Source organism: Octodon degus, unplaced genomic scaffold (assembly GCF_000260255.1).
Source record: "Octodon degus isolate 3935 unplaced genomic scaffold, OctDeg1.0 scaffold00005, whole genome shotgun sequence".
Classification (NCBI taxonomy): Eukaryota; Metazoa; Chordata; class Mammalia; order Rodentia; family Octodontidae; genus Octodon; species Octodon degus.
Window position 1 is genome coordinate 13,055,760 of NW_004524581.1, and position 15,307 is coordinate 13,071,066.

Genomic DNA, 15,307 nt, shown 5'->3' on the forward strand with positions numbered 1-15,307 from the left:
TAACTCCGGCCAATGGTTCCTGTCCTGTCTCTTGACAGCCTACGATTCCCGACACGCACGGCGGCTGTTTATTCCTTGGGGACATTATGGATACCGAGTTATAGCTAGAATCTCCAGTCCTTTCGTATACCTTTGGGGGTGGACTTCCTCCTACGGTGTCTGAGAGTGTGCTTCGGGGTGGGGGGGAGCAGGAAATGCAGCCATGAAAGAAATGTGTCCCCTACACCCGCCCGTACCCGGTCCAGTTCACAAGATCGCGAGGGCGGAAGTAGTGGTGGCCGGCGCGGCCGGAAGTTCAGATCAGCTGATGGGGGAGGCGGCGCCGCAGCCTCTTAGAGGCCCCGGCCGTCCAGCGCCTCGTCCGGGCCCTGAGTCTCGGAGACTGGCCACAATCCCCGTTCTCACCTCGCTGTTGGGCAAGGCCCAGTCCCCTATCTCTCCCAGGCCCGAGATCCTCGCCCGGCACGGCCGCCCTGAGCACCCCGGCCACCCCCAGCCCCGGCTCGCCCCTCAGGCCCCGGGCCTCCCCTCAGTCCCCGGCCGGCGGCCCAGGCCCCGGATCCGCGGGGGGGGACCCGGCCCCGGGGGGTGCGGGCCCCATGGAGCTGATGTTCGCGGAGTGGGAGGACGGGGAGCGCTTTTCATTCGAGGATTCCGACCGCTTCGAGGAGGATTCACTCTGTTCCTTCATCTCCGAAGCCGAGAGCCTTTGCCAGAACTGGCGGGGATGGCGCAAACAGTCGGCAGGGCCCAATTCCCCCACCGGCGGCGGAGGCGGAGGTGGCAGCGGCGGTACCAGAATGCGAGGTGAGGGTGCCCGGGGGCAGGGGAGCGGGACAGGCTCTGCTCTGGCCATGCTCAGGGGCTGTCCGGGACCTGGAGCTAAACCCAAGTTTAGGACGGATTTCAGGACTTGATTTTGTCGTCCTCCCAGGGCGGGCTGCCCACTCTACACCCGTGTGTGTGTGTGTGTGTGTGTGTGTGTGTGTGTGTGTGTGTGTGTGTGTTATGGCAGGGAAATTCTGGGTTGAACACAAGATCTTTTGTCGTTACTTTGCCTTAGCGATGGGAATGGGGGGTGGGTGGTAATCGGTTCTCTGACCTGGAAATACTTCACTGAATTCAGCCTTTGGTAAAGTAGACACAGAAGAATGTGCTAAAGGAACAGATGGTAAAAAAGTGACCACTGGAGGTGTGTCCCTGTGTTGCAAAGTGCAAAATAATTTCTTACTTTGAGACGTTCCTCTCTGATCCCTGCTGCTCCAAGCATAGATCCCATTCAGAGGAAAGTGGAGGTGAACTATGAGAGGAGATGCTGTAGTTCAAAAGGTTTGACTAGAGGATTGCTCCTCCTCATACTGAACATCTGCCAAAGCCGAGCCTGTAACTAACCTTAGATTTCCATGTCTGAGTAACTGTTTTTGGGATCTCCTTGTCACTTTCTGATCTTTTCTGTAAATTTCTTTCACCCTTAGAGCTTTCAGTGAAATAACTGATCAGGTGTTACGAATAGTTTTGTTGTTAGAAGAGGTGGAAAGACAACCATAAGAGAGGCTCCACAGGCCTGGAGCTCATCATATCCTCTGTCTGCCTTACTCGTGGTAACACTTGTCCTGAGTCTAGTGGAAGCTGGCTTTCTTCAGTTGTTGAGGGGTTTGGTTCTCTCCACACCAGTTTTAAGTGTTCTGTTTTTCAAGCTCCCTGTGGACTTTTTTTGGTGCCACTTTGGAACAGAGAGAAATTTACAAGTGTTGCTTTTTTGTGGTAGTATTCCTCCTTAGTTGGAGACACCAACACAGGCTTTCTACGCGCAAACACACATACACACAAATCACAAGCAGCTTCATTGTAGGTTTTCTCTGGCTTCCTTCTTTCATATTTGCATGTGTGGGTGGCCTTGAGACTTACAGCTCCCTCACTTTGGGGAAGTAAGTGAAGTCATCATGGTGAAGATCTTCAATATATTGATATCTTTCTGAAAATGTTAAACTGTGAGAAAGTTGGTTCGTCCATTTTTACCTCACCCTTTTCACCTACTCTGTGGCCACCTTCAGTTGTGTAACTAACCAGGTTAAGTTGTTCTTTGAGGTTCTTTTTAGTTGTGTAATTTTCTGATCTGTCTCCCAGTTTGAGCGGTTATTGGGTGAGATGTGCTTTAGTTTTATCATTGCTTTTTAAGTAAAAAGAGTGTGGAAAACTTTCTAGAGTGCTAACTCCATCCATCCCACACCAAGTGATTCTAAGGAGTTGCAGCCCCTAGGATAACTCTCCCCTTTGGGGCTTCCTGGGTATGAAGTCAAGACTTAGGGGTCATAGACAGTGAAAACTCCATTGCTTCTTGGAGGTCACTGCTTAACTCTTCTGTGCTCTGGCCTGTCTTCCCTCCTTTGACGGAGTCTGCGGTCATTTACAGATGAAATGATAGTAAAAAGGCAATTAGAGATGAGAATGAGAAAGCAGAGACATCAACAATGTAATGTGAACCTAAAGTGCTTGGGGTATGTAGGAAATTCGACGCCAAGCCGTGTGAGCAGTTTACCTGCTGTGGTCCTGGAACACACCTGGGAACTCCCTGGCATCTTTTCTTCTGAGGCTGAGGTGGCAGCCTGTAGTCTAGGGACTTCCCAGCCCCTCTTCCCCAGAAGGAGCATTAAGGGTAAGAGTTTTAGGTTTCCCCCTTTTTTTTTTGTAGTAGAGATGGGACCCAGGATGTGGTGGTGGCAGTGGTGCCAAGTAATTATGGCCCTTTTCATTTCCCTGTCTTTTTCACCAACCCCAACTTGTGCTTCCAAAGATGGACTGGTGATCCCATTGGTGGAGTTGTCAGCAAAACAGGTGGCGTTTCACATCCCGTTTGAAGTGGTGGAGAAAGTTTACCCTCCAGTGCCTGAGCAGCTTCAGCTCCGAATTGCCTTTTGGAGCTTCCCTGAGAATGAAGAGGATATTCGGTGAGGCCAAAGGACTGATTGTGGAATGTGGGTCCCACACTGTCTGCTGGGGCTTTCTGCAGAACAAAGAAAATAGTATATTTGGAGAGGAAGATTAGAGGAGGAAGAGGTAGCCGGGATGGGTCTGTGAAGGGTTGTTGGGTGGTGGTGGCCATCTCCTTTTCTTCTCTCCCAGGCTGTATTCCTGCCTAGCCAATGGCAGTGCAGATGAGTTCCAGCGAGGAGATCAGCTCTTCCGCATGAGGGCTGTAAAAGACCCGCTACAGATAGGTAAGGGTCCAATGGCTCTTTGTGGCAGCTTTGCTACTTCCATCATTAGTTATGAAGAAGCTAGAGCAGGTTGTAGGGCCAGGGTCAAGGGCAGAGACCCTGATTTTGGCAGCAATCCCTGACCATGCCTGTATTTTCCCCAGGGTTCCACCTAAGTGCTACAGTGGTGCCACCTCAGATGGTCCCTCCCAAAGGGGCCTACAACGTGGCTGTGATGTTTGACCGCTGCCGGGTCACTTCCTGCAGCTGTACCTGTGGGGCTGGGGCCAAATGGTGCACCCATGTCGTGGCACTCTGTCTCTTCCGCATCCACAACGTGAGGCCCTCCCAATTTATCCTGGCCCTATCCTCCGCTCCATCCCCCCCTTCTCTGCTGCATGCCCAGCCACAATGTGAGCCCCCCCTCACCTTCCCTACTCTGCCTGCCTATCCCTATCTCTGCCTACAGTACGCTTTTGCTCAGATGCTGCTGTTTCTTTGTCTTCCTCTCAGGCTTCTGCAGTCTGCCTGCGGGCCCCCGTTTCTGAGTCCTTGTCTCGGCTCCAGAGGGACCAGTTACAGAAGTTTGCTCAGTACCTCATCAGTGAGCTCCCTCAGCAGGTGAATATGCTTGTCCCGCCCTCTGCCCACGAGCTCTGGGGCTGCGTGTCAGGCTTCCCAGTGGGCCCTGACCTCCATGGGTTCACCTGTGCCTTGTTCTGTCTGCCTCTGTCCCTTAGATCCTCCCCACAGCCCAGCGCCTCCTGGATGAACTCCTCTCCTCCCAGTCAACAGCCATTAATACCGTGTGTGGAGCCCCAGGTAAGAAAGGCAGTAGGAGGAAGCCAGCTGTTAGAGCAGAGTGTTGCTTGTTGTCCGTCTTTTTTTTTTTTTTTTTTTCGGAACCGGGGATTGAACTCAGGCCCTTGCGCTTGCCAGGGAAGTGCTTATTCCACTGAGCCATCTCCCTGGCCCCCAGTCCCTGTCAATAGGTGACTGACCACCTGTCGTCCCCAGACCCCACAGCAGGGCCCTCAGCATCTGACCAGAGCACTTGGTATTTGGATGAATCAACACTCACCGACAACATCAAGAAGACGTTGCACAAGTTCTGTGGCCCCTCCCCTGTGGTCTTCAGGTAAACTGGATCTCTGCATACTGAGTCTGGGGGGGGGGGGAGACAGGGAGCATCCCTAAAGCTGCTGATAAAGTCTTTGTTCTGTTAATATCTAAACGTTAATCGTCTGTTCCCTGCACTGACGTGTTGCCTGCCATTGGTGGTGCTAGCAATCTTGGGCACTCGGTATGGTCTGGTTTTGTCTAGGTAGATCAAGAGTCATTTTTTCCCAGCAGATTGGGAAATTGAGGCAGAGAATGACTTAGAATGCTAGGGCCACTACTTTCCCCTTCTACTCTGTCAGGTCAAAGCTCTGCTGTGTTTTCACCTGGTTTATTGAGTTCTATCTCAGTTACATTCTTCACCTGCAACTTTTCCAGCGATGTGAACTCCATGTACCTGTCTTCCACGGAGCCTCCGGCTGCAGCGGAGTGGGCCTGTTTGCTGCGCCCACTGAGAGGCCGGGAGCCAGAGGGCGTCTGGAACCTGCTCAGCATCGTGCGGGAGATGTTTAAGCGGAGGGATAGCAATGCTGCTCCCTTGCTAGAAATCCTCACTGATCAGTGCCTCACCTATGAACAGGTAACCCCCAGGGTTGGGCACTTCCTCTCTCCCTCAGCCTCATTCTCTCTTCCCGACTTCCCCACTTCCTGATGAGGACTCTGGGCAGCGTGGTCTTGCACTTCTAAGCCATCAGGTGTATCTCACAGCCCTGTCTGTCTCCAGATAACAGGTTGGTGGTACAGTGTACGCACCTCAGCCTCACACAGCAGTGCCAGCGGGCACACAGGACGCAGCAATGGACAGTCAGAGGTGGCAGCCCACGCTTGCGCCAGCATGTGTGATGAGATGGTCACACTGTGGAGGCTGGCTGTGTTGGATCCTGCCCTCAGCCCCCAGCGGTGAGTGTCCCCCAGGCTCTCCACACCACTGACAGAGCCGTTGGAGCCCTTACCTCCTTAGGTATGGAGATGCACTGCTATTTTATTCTCTTAGAGAAGTGGAGCTGCTGGACACTACAGTGACCAGGGATTTATAAGGGCTTTTTTTTTTTTTTTTTAATTTTATTTATTTGTGTGTGTGTGTGTGTGTGTGTGTGACCAGCTCAGCCCACCAGAGGGCGGGGCTGGCTGGCATGTGGTGCTGGGGGATTGAACTGCGATCCCTGTGCTTTGCTAAGCTTGTTCTAAGTAGGTGCTTTAGACCACTGAGCCATCTCACCAGCCCCTATAAGGGCTTTTTGACAGCCTTTTTCCCCCTAAATGGCACCCACTTTCCAAAGCTCGTCAGTACTGCCTTACTGTCTGTGGGGCTGGCTTGGGAAGGGCTTCTCTGTGTGCTTTCTGCAGGCTTCTCTTCCAGTGTGTACCAACTCATTCTCTCCACTCAGCACTGCGGCCCGCTCAGCCTGGCCATCTTCCAAGCAGCCTTTCCCCCTCTTCCCACAGCCGCCGGGAGCTATGTGTGCAGCTGCGACAGTGGCAGCTGAAGGTGATAGAGAATGTGAAGCGGGGACAGCACAAGAAAACCCTGGAGCGGCTCTTTCCTGGCTTCCGGCCAGCGGTTGAAGCCTGCTACTTTAACTGGGAAGAGGCCTATCCACTTCCTGGTGTCACCTACAGTGGCACAGACCGGAAGCTGGCCCTGTGTTGGGCTCGGGCCCTGCCCCCTCGGCCAGGAGCATCACGCTCCGGGGTCCTGGAGGAGTCCCGGGACCGGCCCCGACCTCTGCCTGCTGAGCCAGCTGTTCGGCCCAAAGACCCTGGGGCCAAACGCAAGGGATTGGGTGAGGGGGTGCCCTCATCACAGCGGGGTCCCCGCCGTCTGTCAGCTGAAGGGGGAGACAAGGCTGTGCATAAGATGGGTCCAGGTGGGGGCAAAGCCAAAGCACTGGGTGGGGTTGGTGGTGGGGGCAAAGGCTCAGCAGGCAGTGGAAGCAAGCGACGGCTGAGCAGTGAAGACAGCTCCTTGGAGCCAGACCTGGCAGAGATGAGCCTGGATGATGGCAGCCTGGCACTAGGGGCAGAGGCCAGCACCTTTGGTGGATTCCCTGAGAGCCCTCCACCCTGTCCTCCCCCTGGTGGCTCCCGAGGCACTGCCACCTACCTTCCTGAGCCCCCAGACACTTACGAGGAAGATGGTGGTGTATACTTCTCAGAAGGGCCTGAGCTTCCCACAGCCACTGCTGCTGCCCCCAGCCTCCTGCCTGGAGAGGTCTGTGCCCGCGATGACCTCCCTTCCACAGATGAGAGTGGCGGTGGGCTACCCAAGAGCAAAGAGGTGGGCCCTGCAGCTGGAGAGGAGGAGGACGACTACCAGGCATATTACCTGAATGCCCAGGATGGAGTGGGGGGCGAGGAGGACAAGGCCGAGGGCTCGCCTGGGGAGGAGCATGACTTGTTTGCTGGGCTGAAGCCACTGGAACAGGAGAGCCGCATGGAGGTGAGAGGCTAAGGAGACCTAAGGGCGGGAGGTTTTGGCACTCCCCTGCCTCTGCTGGGGGCCCTCTGCTCTGGTGGGTGGTACGAGGATGTCAGTGCAGCTAGGGTCCTGCAGCAGGCACCTGTCTGCAGTCCATTCTGTTCACCGCTTCTGCGTTGATCTTTCTCTGAAATGTCTAGTGTGCCGCTCTGCTGTTCAGTTCTCTCTAGCGGTTTCCCAGTTCCCTTAGGATATTGCAAAGATCCTCCTAACTTGTTAGGCTGCACTCAGTCTGAGGTGTGCCGGCCTCTGTCTAGCTGCTCTACCTTGTCTTCCGTGTAGCTAAGCCAGTCGGGGAGCTGGCATGTTCCCCTACCCCTGTGTGTTCCCATACATTGCCACCTCTACCTGATGGTTGTAGCCTCAACTGCCTAGTTTTTGTGCTTCTTCAGATCTCAGAGACCTCAAGGACCATGCCTTTTAGGGAGCCTTCCCTTTTCTTGCTCCTCGGCTCTGAGTCACAATGAGCCTTCTTCCTCTCCATCGCCCTCGTGACCTGTACCAGCAGTACAGCAGCATGCCAGCTGTGTGTTTGTGTCTGTCTCCATAACCGGGTGGAGCTCCTGTGCTGTACCCAGGACCAGGACTGGCCCCAGAGTGTGGCAAGCGCTTAAGGAGTGTGGCCTCAGGGGGGGACATGATGTCCTGTCCCTGCAATTCAGGCCACCCCCAACTGGTCCTGTGTCCTCCCTCTCCCCAGGTGTTATTTGCCTGCGCTGAGGCCCTCCATGCACATGGCTATAGCAGTGAGGCCTCTCGCCTCACTGTGGAGCTTGCCCAGGACCTGCTAGCCAACCCACCTGACCTCAAGGTGGAGCCGCCCCCTGCCAAGGTGAGAGACCTCCTTCTACCTACCTGCGCCCACTTACTCCTAGGTTGCTCCCACAGCCCACCCTAAGTGAGAGCTGCTTCTGCCTCCACTGAGCTGAGTCAGACTCCCTGTATGTCCTTTGTAGGGCAAGAAGAACAAAGTATCTACGAGCCGCCAGACCTGGGTGGCTACCAACACTCTGACCAAGGCAGCCTTCCTGTTAACAGTGCTAAGTGAGCGCCCAGAGCACCACAACCTGGCCTTCCGAGTAGGCATGTTTGCCTTGGAGCTGCAGCGGCCTCCGGCTTCTACCAAGGCCTTGGAGGTCAGAGATTCTGTCCAAGCTTTGGACCTCAGTTTCCTCAAAGCCTTGTGCCTTGATTTCCACTGAGGTATAGGAGGAATGAGCTCCTTCCTGTGCCCTCAGGTGAAGCTGGCATACCAGGAGTCTGAGGTGGCCGCCCTGCTCAAGAAGATCCCTCTGGGTCCCAGTGAGATGAGTACCATGCGGTGCCGGGCAGAGGAGCTTCGGGAGGGGACGCTTTGTGACTATCGGCCTGTGTTGCCCCTCATGTTGGCCAGTTTCATCTTTGACGTTCTATGTGCTCCAGGTATAGTATCTGCCTCTACAGTAAGAGGGAAACTGGGGGAGTTTAGCTTTCTCTAAGGAAAACCTAAGAGCCCCAGGGCGCTGTCTGAGTCCTCTTTAGACCCATCAGACAGCTTCATATGAAGGTCTGGAGTTCCTTGTGCTCGTTCCTATGGTACTTCTGTCTGCCTGACTTACCCACCTGCCTGACTCACTTGCATCTAGTGGTTTCTCCCACGGGTTCTCGGCCCCCAAGTCGCAACTGGAACAATGAGATGCCAGGGGATGAGGAGCTGGGATTTGAAGCAGCAGTTGCTGCCTTGGGTGAGTTTGTTGTCAATGTCTTGGGCATGTCTGTGAACTAAGCCTGGCCCAGGCCTTGAGGTACATGAGACCTTGGGCCTGTTCCAGAGAAGCTGTATGGTACCAAGAAAGTCAGGATGACATGTGTGAGTCAGCTAGTGCCTGTGAGATAATCAGGAATTCAGGGGAAAATGTGTACTATTGATGATGGGTGTTCTAAGGCCAGCAAAATAAGAATCTAGGGAAAGGCCTCAGAGAGGTGACAGTGTAAAAGTGTAGGTTAGGTGGGAGTAGTGGGACATCCCTGTAATCTCAGCACGTGGGAGGCTGAGGCAGGAGATTCGGTATGAGTTGGAGGTGAGCCTGGGCTACATAGTGAGCTCAAGACCACCTTGAATTAAACTACATAATGAGACCCTGTCTCAGAAAAATAAATGAAAAAAACCCTGAAATACAGGTTGAAAGATAGTGGAACACCACAAGTAAAGATAGCAGCTGACCCAGGTGTGGTGGTGGCCCACCTGTGGTCCCAGCTACTCAGGAAGTCGAGGTATAAGATCACTTGAGGCCAGAAGTTGGACAGTGGCCTGGACTACATAGTGAATTCAAAGACAGCTTGAACCACATAGTGAGACCCTGTCTCAAAAAACCAAACCAAAACAAAACACATATATAGCTATATAGCTACAGTCAAGTATATGACTGAGGGATCAACTTTATTTTTTATTTTTTATTTATCTTTTTTGGCTGAATGGGGGATTGAACTCAGACCGTTGCACTTGCCAGGCAAGTACTTATTTTACTGAGCCATCTCGTGGCCCCAAGAAGTGTTTGTGTGTGTGTGTGTTACCAGGGATCAAACTAAGAACCTTGCACTTGCCAGGAAAGCACTTACTCCACTGTACTATCTCCCCAGCCCTTTTTTTTTTTTGTCTTTGAGACAGGGTCTTGCTATGCAGTATGCAGTTCAGACTGGTCTAGAGCTCACTTTGTAGCCCAGGCTGGTCTCAAATTTGAAGTGATCCTTCTGCCTCAGCTTCCTGAGTGCTGGGATTACAGGTGTGCATGGAGTGGGGATGTGGGGGGGTGTTACTTTCTTAAAGTGATAAGTGCATTCTGGGTAGGTAGCATGGTCTAGAAGTGGGTTGGCCCGCTAGGGAGCACTGGTCTTCACTGTTTTGGGAGATATGATCACTCTTAATCCTTGTGTGGCCTTTCTCACAGGCATGAAGACGACAGTGAGTGAGGCAGAACATCCCCTCCTGTGTGAAGGAACACGTCGGGAGAAGGGCGACCTGGCGCTAGCACTCATGATTACTTACAAGGACGACCAGGCCAAGCTCAAGAAGGTGAGTACCTGAGATACTGGCTTTTGACTGGCAGAGGGTGAGCATATGTTACTCCTTTTTTCTCTAGTACAATGAGAAAAGTACTGTTCTGTCCTAGGAGGTAAGTAGGGAACTTTGGAGACTTCTCATAAAGAACAAGAGACTAATGGTTCTTATAGGTGTGCTTGGGCATGAGGTGAAGACGAGAAGCAGAGAGCATAAAGTCATTCATTCATTTATTTCAATATTTATTGAATATCAGTATATTCAGTCCTGAGGTAAGTGTTACGGAAGATGCCAAGACATGTAAGCTGGGAGGTCGTCCTGTAGTTCTAAATGGGGAAGACTTCCTGAGAGGTAGCATTAGGCTGCTTCAAGAAGAAAGGAAGGTAACAGGTCGGAGTTAAAGGGCTTCCTATCATTGTTTTTCTGTTCTCCAGATCTTAGACAAACTCTTGGACAGAGAGAGCCAGACACATAAGCCACAGACGCTGAGTTCGTTCTACTCGTCTAGCCGCCCAGCCACAGCCAACCAGAGGTCTCCTTCAAAGCATGGGAGCCCGTCTGCCCCTGGGACCCTGCAGCCGCTGACCTCGGGCTCTGCAGGGCCTGCTCAGCCAGGGAACGTGGCAGGGGCTGGGCCAGGCCCTACTGAGGGCTTCACAGAGAAGAATGTGCCTGGTGAGGTGGGGGCACTGGGCAGGGGATGGGTGGCTTACAGCCCTGTTGGGGTGCTGTTTCCTGGGCTCATCCCAGTACCATTTTCCCCACCTAGAAAGTTCCCCACATTCCCCCTGTGAGGGTCTCCCATCTGAGGCATCTCTGACCCCAAGGCCAGAGGGAAAGGTTCCCAGCCGCCTGGCTCTTGGCAGTCGTGGAGGGTACAATGGACGGGGCTGGGGCTCCCCAGGGCGACCCAAGAAGAAACACACAGGTAGGATGGCCTGTGGAATGGCATGGGGGGAAAAGATACTCTTTAAGGGGGAGTCTGGCTTCCTAGGACTCTTGGCTTCTGAGACAAACTTGTCTTTGGGTGCAGGCATGGCTAGTATTGACAGCAGTGCCCCTGAAACAACATCAGACAGCTCTCCCACCTTAAGCCGGAGGCCACTTCGAGGCGGCTGGGCCCCTACCTCCTGGGGTAGAGGACAAGACAGTGACAGTATTAGCAGCTCTTCCTCGGACTCCCTGGGCTCCTCATCCTCCAGTGGAAGTCGCCGGGCCAGTGCCAGTGGAGGGGCCCGAGCAAAGACAGTTGAAGTCGGCAGGTCAGTGCACAGAAACACTTACCTGCCCTGTCTGCCTCATCTCAGAGCCACATGCCTAGTGAAATCTGAGCACTACCTCCCAGTGCCTCACTTACCCTGGTCCTTCCCAACCTACAGACACCCATTTCAGAGAAACACCAACCCCATCCCTACCTGTTACCCCTTCAGGTACAAAGGCCGTCGCCCCGAGAGTCATGCCCCTCATGTACCAAATCAGCCGTCAGAGGCAGCCGCACACTTCTACTTTGAGCTGGCGAAGACAGTGCTGATCAAGGCAGGGGGCAACAGCAGCACTTCCATTTTCACACATCCATCTTCCTCAGGGGGCCACCAGGGTCCTCACCGCAACCTGCACCTTTGCGCCTTTGAGATTGGGCTTTATGCCCTTGGCCTGCACAACTTTGTTTCTCCCAACTGGCTCTCACGTACCTATTCTTCCCACGTTTCCTGGATTACAGGTAAATCCAGTGTCCTGATTTGGGGTTAATTGGAGATAAGAGCTTCATCATTACTGGTCTGAGTGCCCTCATCCACATGCCTTCAAGTGCCCACTCTTAACTCCATTTTGCTTGTCTTTCCCCGAAGGGCAGGCAATGGAGATTGGCAGTGCAGCCCTGACTATACTGGTAGAGTGCTGGGATGGGCACCTGACACCCCCCGAGGTTGCATCCCTGGCAGACAGAGCATCACGGGCACGAGACTCCAATATGGTGAGGGCAGCAGCAGAGCTGGCCCTAAGCTGCCTGCCTCATGCCCATGCGTTGAACCCCAATGAAATCCAGCGGGCCCTGGTGCAGTGCAAGGAGCAGGTATTTCTACAGGCAACCTGGGCACCCTGGCAGGGAGGTTGGGCATGTGGAAATTTGAAGGCCAGCTCTTTAGTGTCGGAGGTGGGGTTTTTATGTTGCTCAGGTGGCCTTGAACTCGATCCTCCTCTCTCAGCCTCCAGAGTAGTGGGACTACAGGCAGGCTACCATGCTGGCTTGAGCACCCGGCCTTTGAATCCTGTATTCGAGTTTACAAAGTATCTGGGTTGACCTCACATATGACATTTTAGATATTATAGGTTGAGTATGTCTTACCTGAAATGTTTGAACAGGAGGTGTTTCAAATTTTGGATTGTGTGTAGAATGGTATCTTGGGGCTGGCACCCAAGTCCAAGCATGAAACGTATGTACGTATATGTATGTATGTATATATATGAGATACAGTATAATCTGAAGGTAACCTTATATTTCATATAATTTTGTGCATGGGACCAAATTTCTTCATATATTTCCCACTTGTGGCTTGTTGCTCAAAAACGTTTAGGATTTTGGAACCTTTTGGACTTGGGATTGTTTGGTTAGGAATGCTGAACCTGTACTATGCTCTCATGTGCATCATGCCTTTTATTTGTAAAGTTAGGATTACCCCTACTTTACAAATAAGGCAATAAAGGCTTATAGCTTAGGGACTAACCAAGATGATCCAGGATAGATTTAGTGAAGGCCCCATGGAGATGAGGTTTGGATGGGAGGGTTGGTTACATGAATGTGAAACCAGGTCTTGACCCAGTGTTTATTCGCTGTCTGTGGGAAGCACTCTCACTGCTATGCCGCTAACTCTGAATGTGGACCCTGAGCAGAGCCCACCTCCAAGACCACTTTGAGACACATGTGGCTATTGTCCAGCACATTCTTGGGTGAAAACGTTCCCTTTTAACACTCTTGTGCCCCTTCTTCCAGGATAACCTGATGTTGGAGAAGGCCTGCATGGCGGTGGAAGAGGCAGCTAAGGGTGGGGGTGTGTACCCCGAAGTGTTGTTTGAGGTTGCTCACCAGTGGTTCTGGCTATATGAGCAAACAGCAGGTGGCTCATCCACGGCCCGTGAAGGGGCTCCGAGCTGTAGTGCCAGTGGGATCAGGGCAGCTGGGGAGGCGGGGCGGGGGCTGTCGGAAGGCAGGGGGGGCCCAGGAACTGAACCTGTAACAGTGGCGGCAGCAGCTGTGACAGCAGCTGCCACGGTGGTTCCAGTCATCTCAGTGGGGTCCAGTTTATATCCCGGTCCAGGGCTGGGACATGGCCACTCCCCTGGCCTGCACCCCTACACTGCTCTACAGCCCCACCTGCCCTGCAGCCCTCAGTACCTCACCCACCCAGCGCACCCTGCCCACCCCATGCCTCACATGCCCCGGCCTGCCGTCTTCCCTGTGCCCAGTACTGCATACCCACAGGTGAGCTGGGTTCTGTTGGGAGCATGTGGGCACACACTGGGAACATGGGGTAGAGGTGGTGGGAATCTGGGGAACCCAGCCCAACTAAGATAAGGAAGGGATCCCATTTGTGGGGTGGAAGATGCTACACTCTGCTGTGTAACTTGGTGTTTCCCTTCTCCTCTGCTCTAGGGTGTGCATCCTGCATTTCTAGGGGCCCAGTACCCCTACTCAGTGACTCCTCCCTCACTTGCTGCCACTGCTGTGTCTTTCCCTGTCCCTTCCATGGCACCCATCACAGTCCATCCCTACCACACAGAGCCAGGGCTCCCCCTGCCCACCAGTGTGGCCTGTGAGTTGTGGGGACAGGGAGCAGGTGAATGGAAGGGAGGTGCATGGATGCGGGGAGGTTTTTCCTGTCCCTTGGGCTCAGGTCTCATGGCTGTCTTTGTACTCTCAGTGAGTGGGGTCCACCCAGCACCCACGTTCCCAGCCATCCAGGGCGCCTCACTGCCGGCCCTGACCACACAGCCCAGCCCTCTGGTGAGCGGGGGCTTCCCACCACCGGAGGAGGAGCCGCACAGCCAGCCGGTCAGCCCACACAGCCTGCACCACCTGCACGCTGCCTACCGCGTCGGTCAGTGGAGGTGGCTCCCAGCTCGCATCCACAGTGGGCCTACGGCTCTTGAGGGGACCCCTCCCAATTGCTCTTTACCTGCATACTGTGGGGTGAGGTACTAGGCTGGGGTAATGGGTGAAGCAGATGTACTCTGCCATGTGACCCCTTGTCTTGCAGGAATGTTGGCACTAGAGATGCTGGGTCGCCGGGCACACAATGATCACCCCAACAACTTCTCCCGCTCCCCCCCCTACACTGATGATGTCAAATGGTTGCTGGGGCTGGCAGCAAAGCTGGGTAACACCTCCCCTCCCAAGGACCATTGTCTCCCCCAGTCGCTCCCCCACCTTCCTATCCCAGACCTCCTTCCTAGCTCTTGCTCAGAGTTGAGGCCTTGGTCGGGTATGTGTGCGTGCGCGGTGGGGGCGGAGGTTACCTCAGCTCCTGGGGTGGTGGGAGGCTCTCTAGCAGGCCAGAGCTGAGATACAGAAGTTGGGTCCCTAGGGCAGAGGTGGCCACCCCCGTCTCATGCCCCTCCCCCCTGCCCCCCAGGAGTGAACTACGTGCACCAGTTCTGTGTGGGGGCAGCCAAGGGGGTGCTGAGCCCGTTTGTGCTGCAGGAGATCGTCATGGAGACGCTGCAGCGGCTGAGCCCCGCTCATGCCCACAACCACCTGCGTGCCCCGGCCTTCCACCAGCTGGTGCAGCGCTGCCAGCAGGCATACATGCAGGTGACAGCCTGGGGCTATGGGGCACCTATCCTCTGGGCAGTTGCATACTCACACACTCAGCATGTGAGGAAGGCCCTGTGCTTCACTGTGAGGCTCACCCCATACATCCTCCTCCAGTACATCCACCACCGCCTGATTCACCTGACCCCTGCCGACTACGACGACTTTGTGAACGCCATCCGCAGTGCCCGCAGCGCCTTCTGCCTGACGCCCATGGGCATGATGCAGTTCAACGACATTCTGCAGAACCTCAAGCGCAGCAAGCAGACCAAGGAGCTGTGGCAGCGGGTCTCCCTCGAGATGACCACCTTCTCCCCCTGAGCCTGGCCTCCCTAGGGCCCTGTACAGGGACACAGGCCTGTGGCTGTGCGGGCCCTGCACACGGAGGGAGTGAGTCTTGGCTGGACAGATCATCCCCACTCAGTTCCCTGGGAGCCCAGAGTGGCAGCTGCTCTTGGGCTGTAGCTTGGGGCCAAGATGTCTCAGACCCTGGAAGCCTAGGGCTGGGGGAGACAGCCCTGTCTGGGAGAGGGCATTGGGTGGCCACTGGTATTTATTTGGCATTTATAAATATATAAACTCTTTTTTACTCTAGTTTACTGGGCTTTCCCTTCTTTCCTTCCATGTGCTACTGAACTTTGAACCAGGAGAATGCCTGACTTATGCTT

General features: G+C 54.2%; 1 protein-coding gene across 4 annotated transcripts; it reads left to right on the plus strand.

The window, feature by feature from the left end:
* Nucleotides 1–314: 314 nt before the first annotated feature.
* Zswim8 (zinc finger SWIM-type containing 8) lies at nt 315–15,247 on the plus strand. 4 transcript variants are annotated; one of them, XM_023718740.1, is made up of 26 exons: nt 315–807; nt 2,795–2,948; nt 3,124–3,218; nt 3,362–3,534; nt 3,711–3,818; nt 3,938–4,019; nt 4,215–4,335; nt 4,695–4,896; nt 5,041–5,216; nt 5,763–6,756; nt 7,496–7,627; nt 7,752–7,931; nt 8,034–8,217; nt 8,421–8,519; nt 9,723–9,847; nt 10,267–10,507; nt 10,602–10,760; nt 10,866–11,094; nt 11,263–11,552; nt 11,680–11,903; nt 12,822–13,310; nt 13,482–13,665; nt 13,750–13,926; nt 14,086–14,205; nt 14,529–14,639; nt 14,757–15,247. In XM_023718740.1, the coding sequence occupies exons 1-26, from the start codon at nt 600–602 to the stop codon at nt 15,215–15,217; spliced, it is 5,718 nt and encodes a 1,905-aa protein (XP_023574508.1). In that variant the 5' UTR covers nt 315–599; the 3' UTR covers nt 15,218–15,247. The 4 variants fall into 4 exon arrangements, with proteins under 4 accessions (XP_023574508.1, XP_004624067.1, XP_004624068.1 ...); XM_004624010.3 differs by having other exon boundaries at nt 13,482–13,641; XM_004624011.2 differs by having other exon boundaries at nt 14,461–14,639; nt 14,757–15,235.
* The last annotated feature ends 60 nt before the right edge of the window (nt 15,248–15,307 follow it).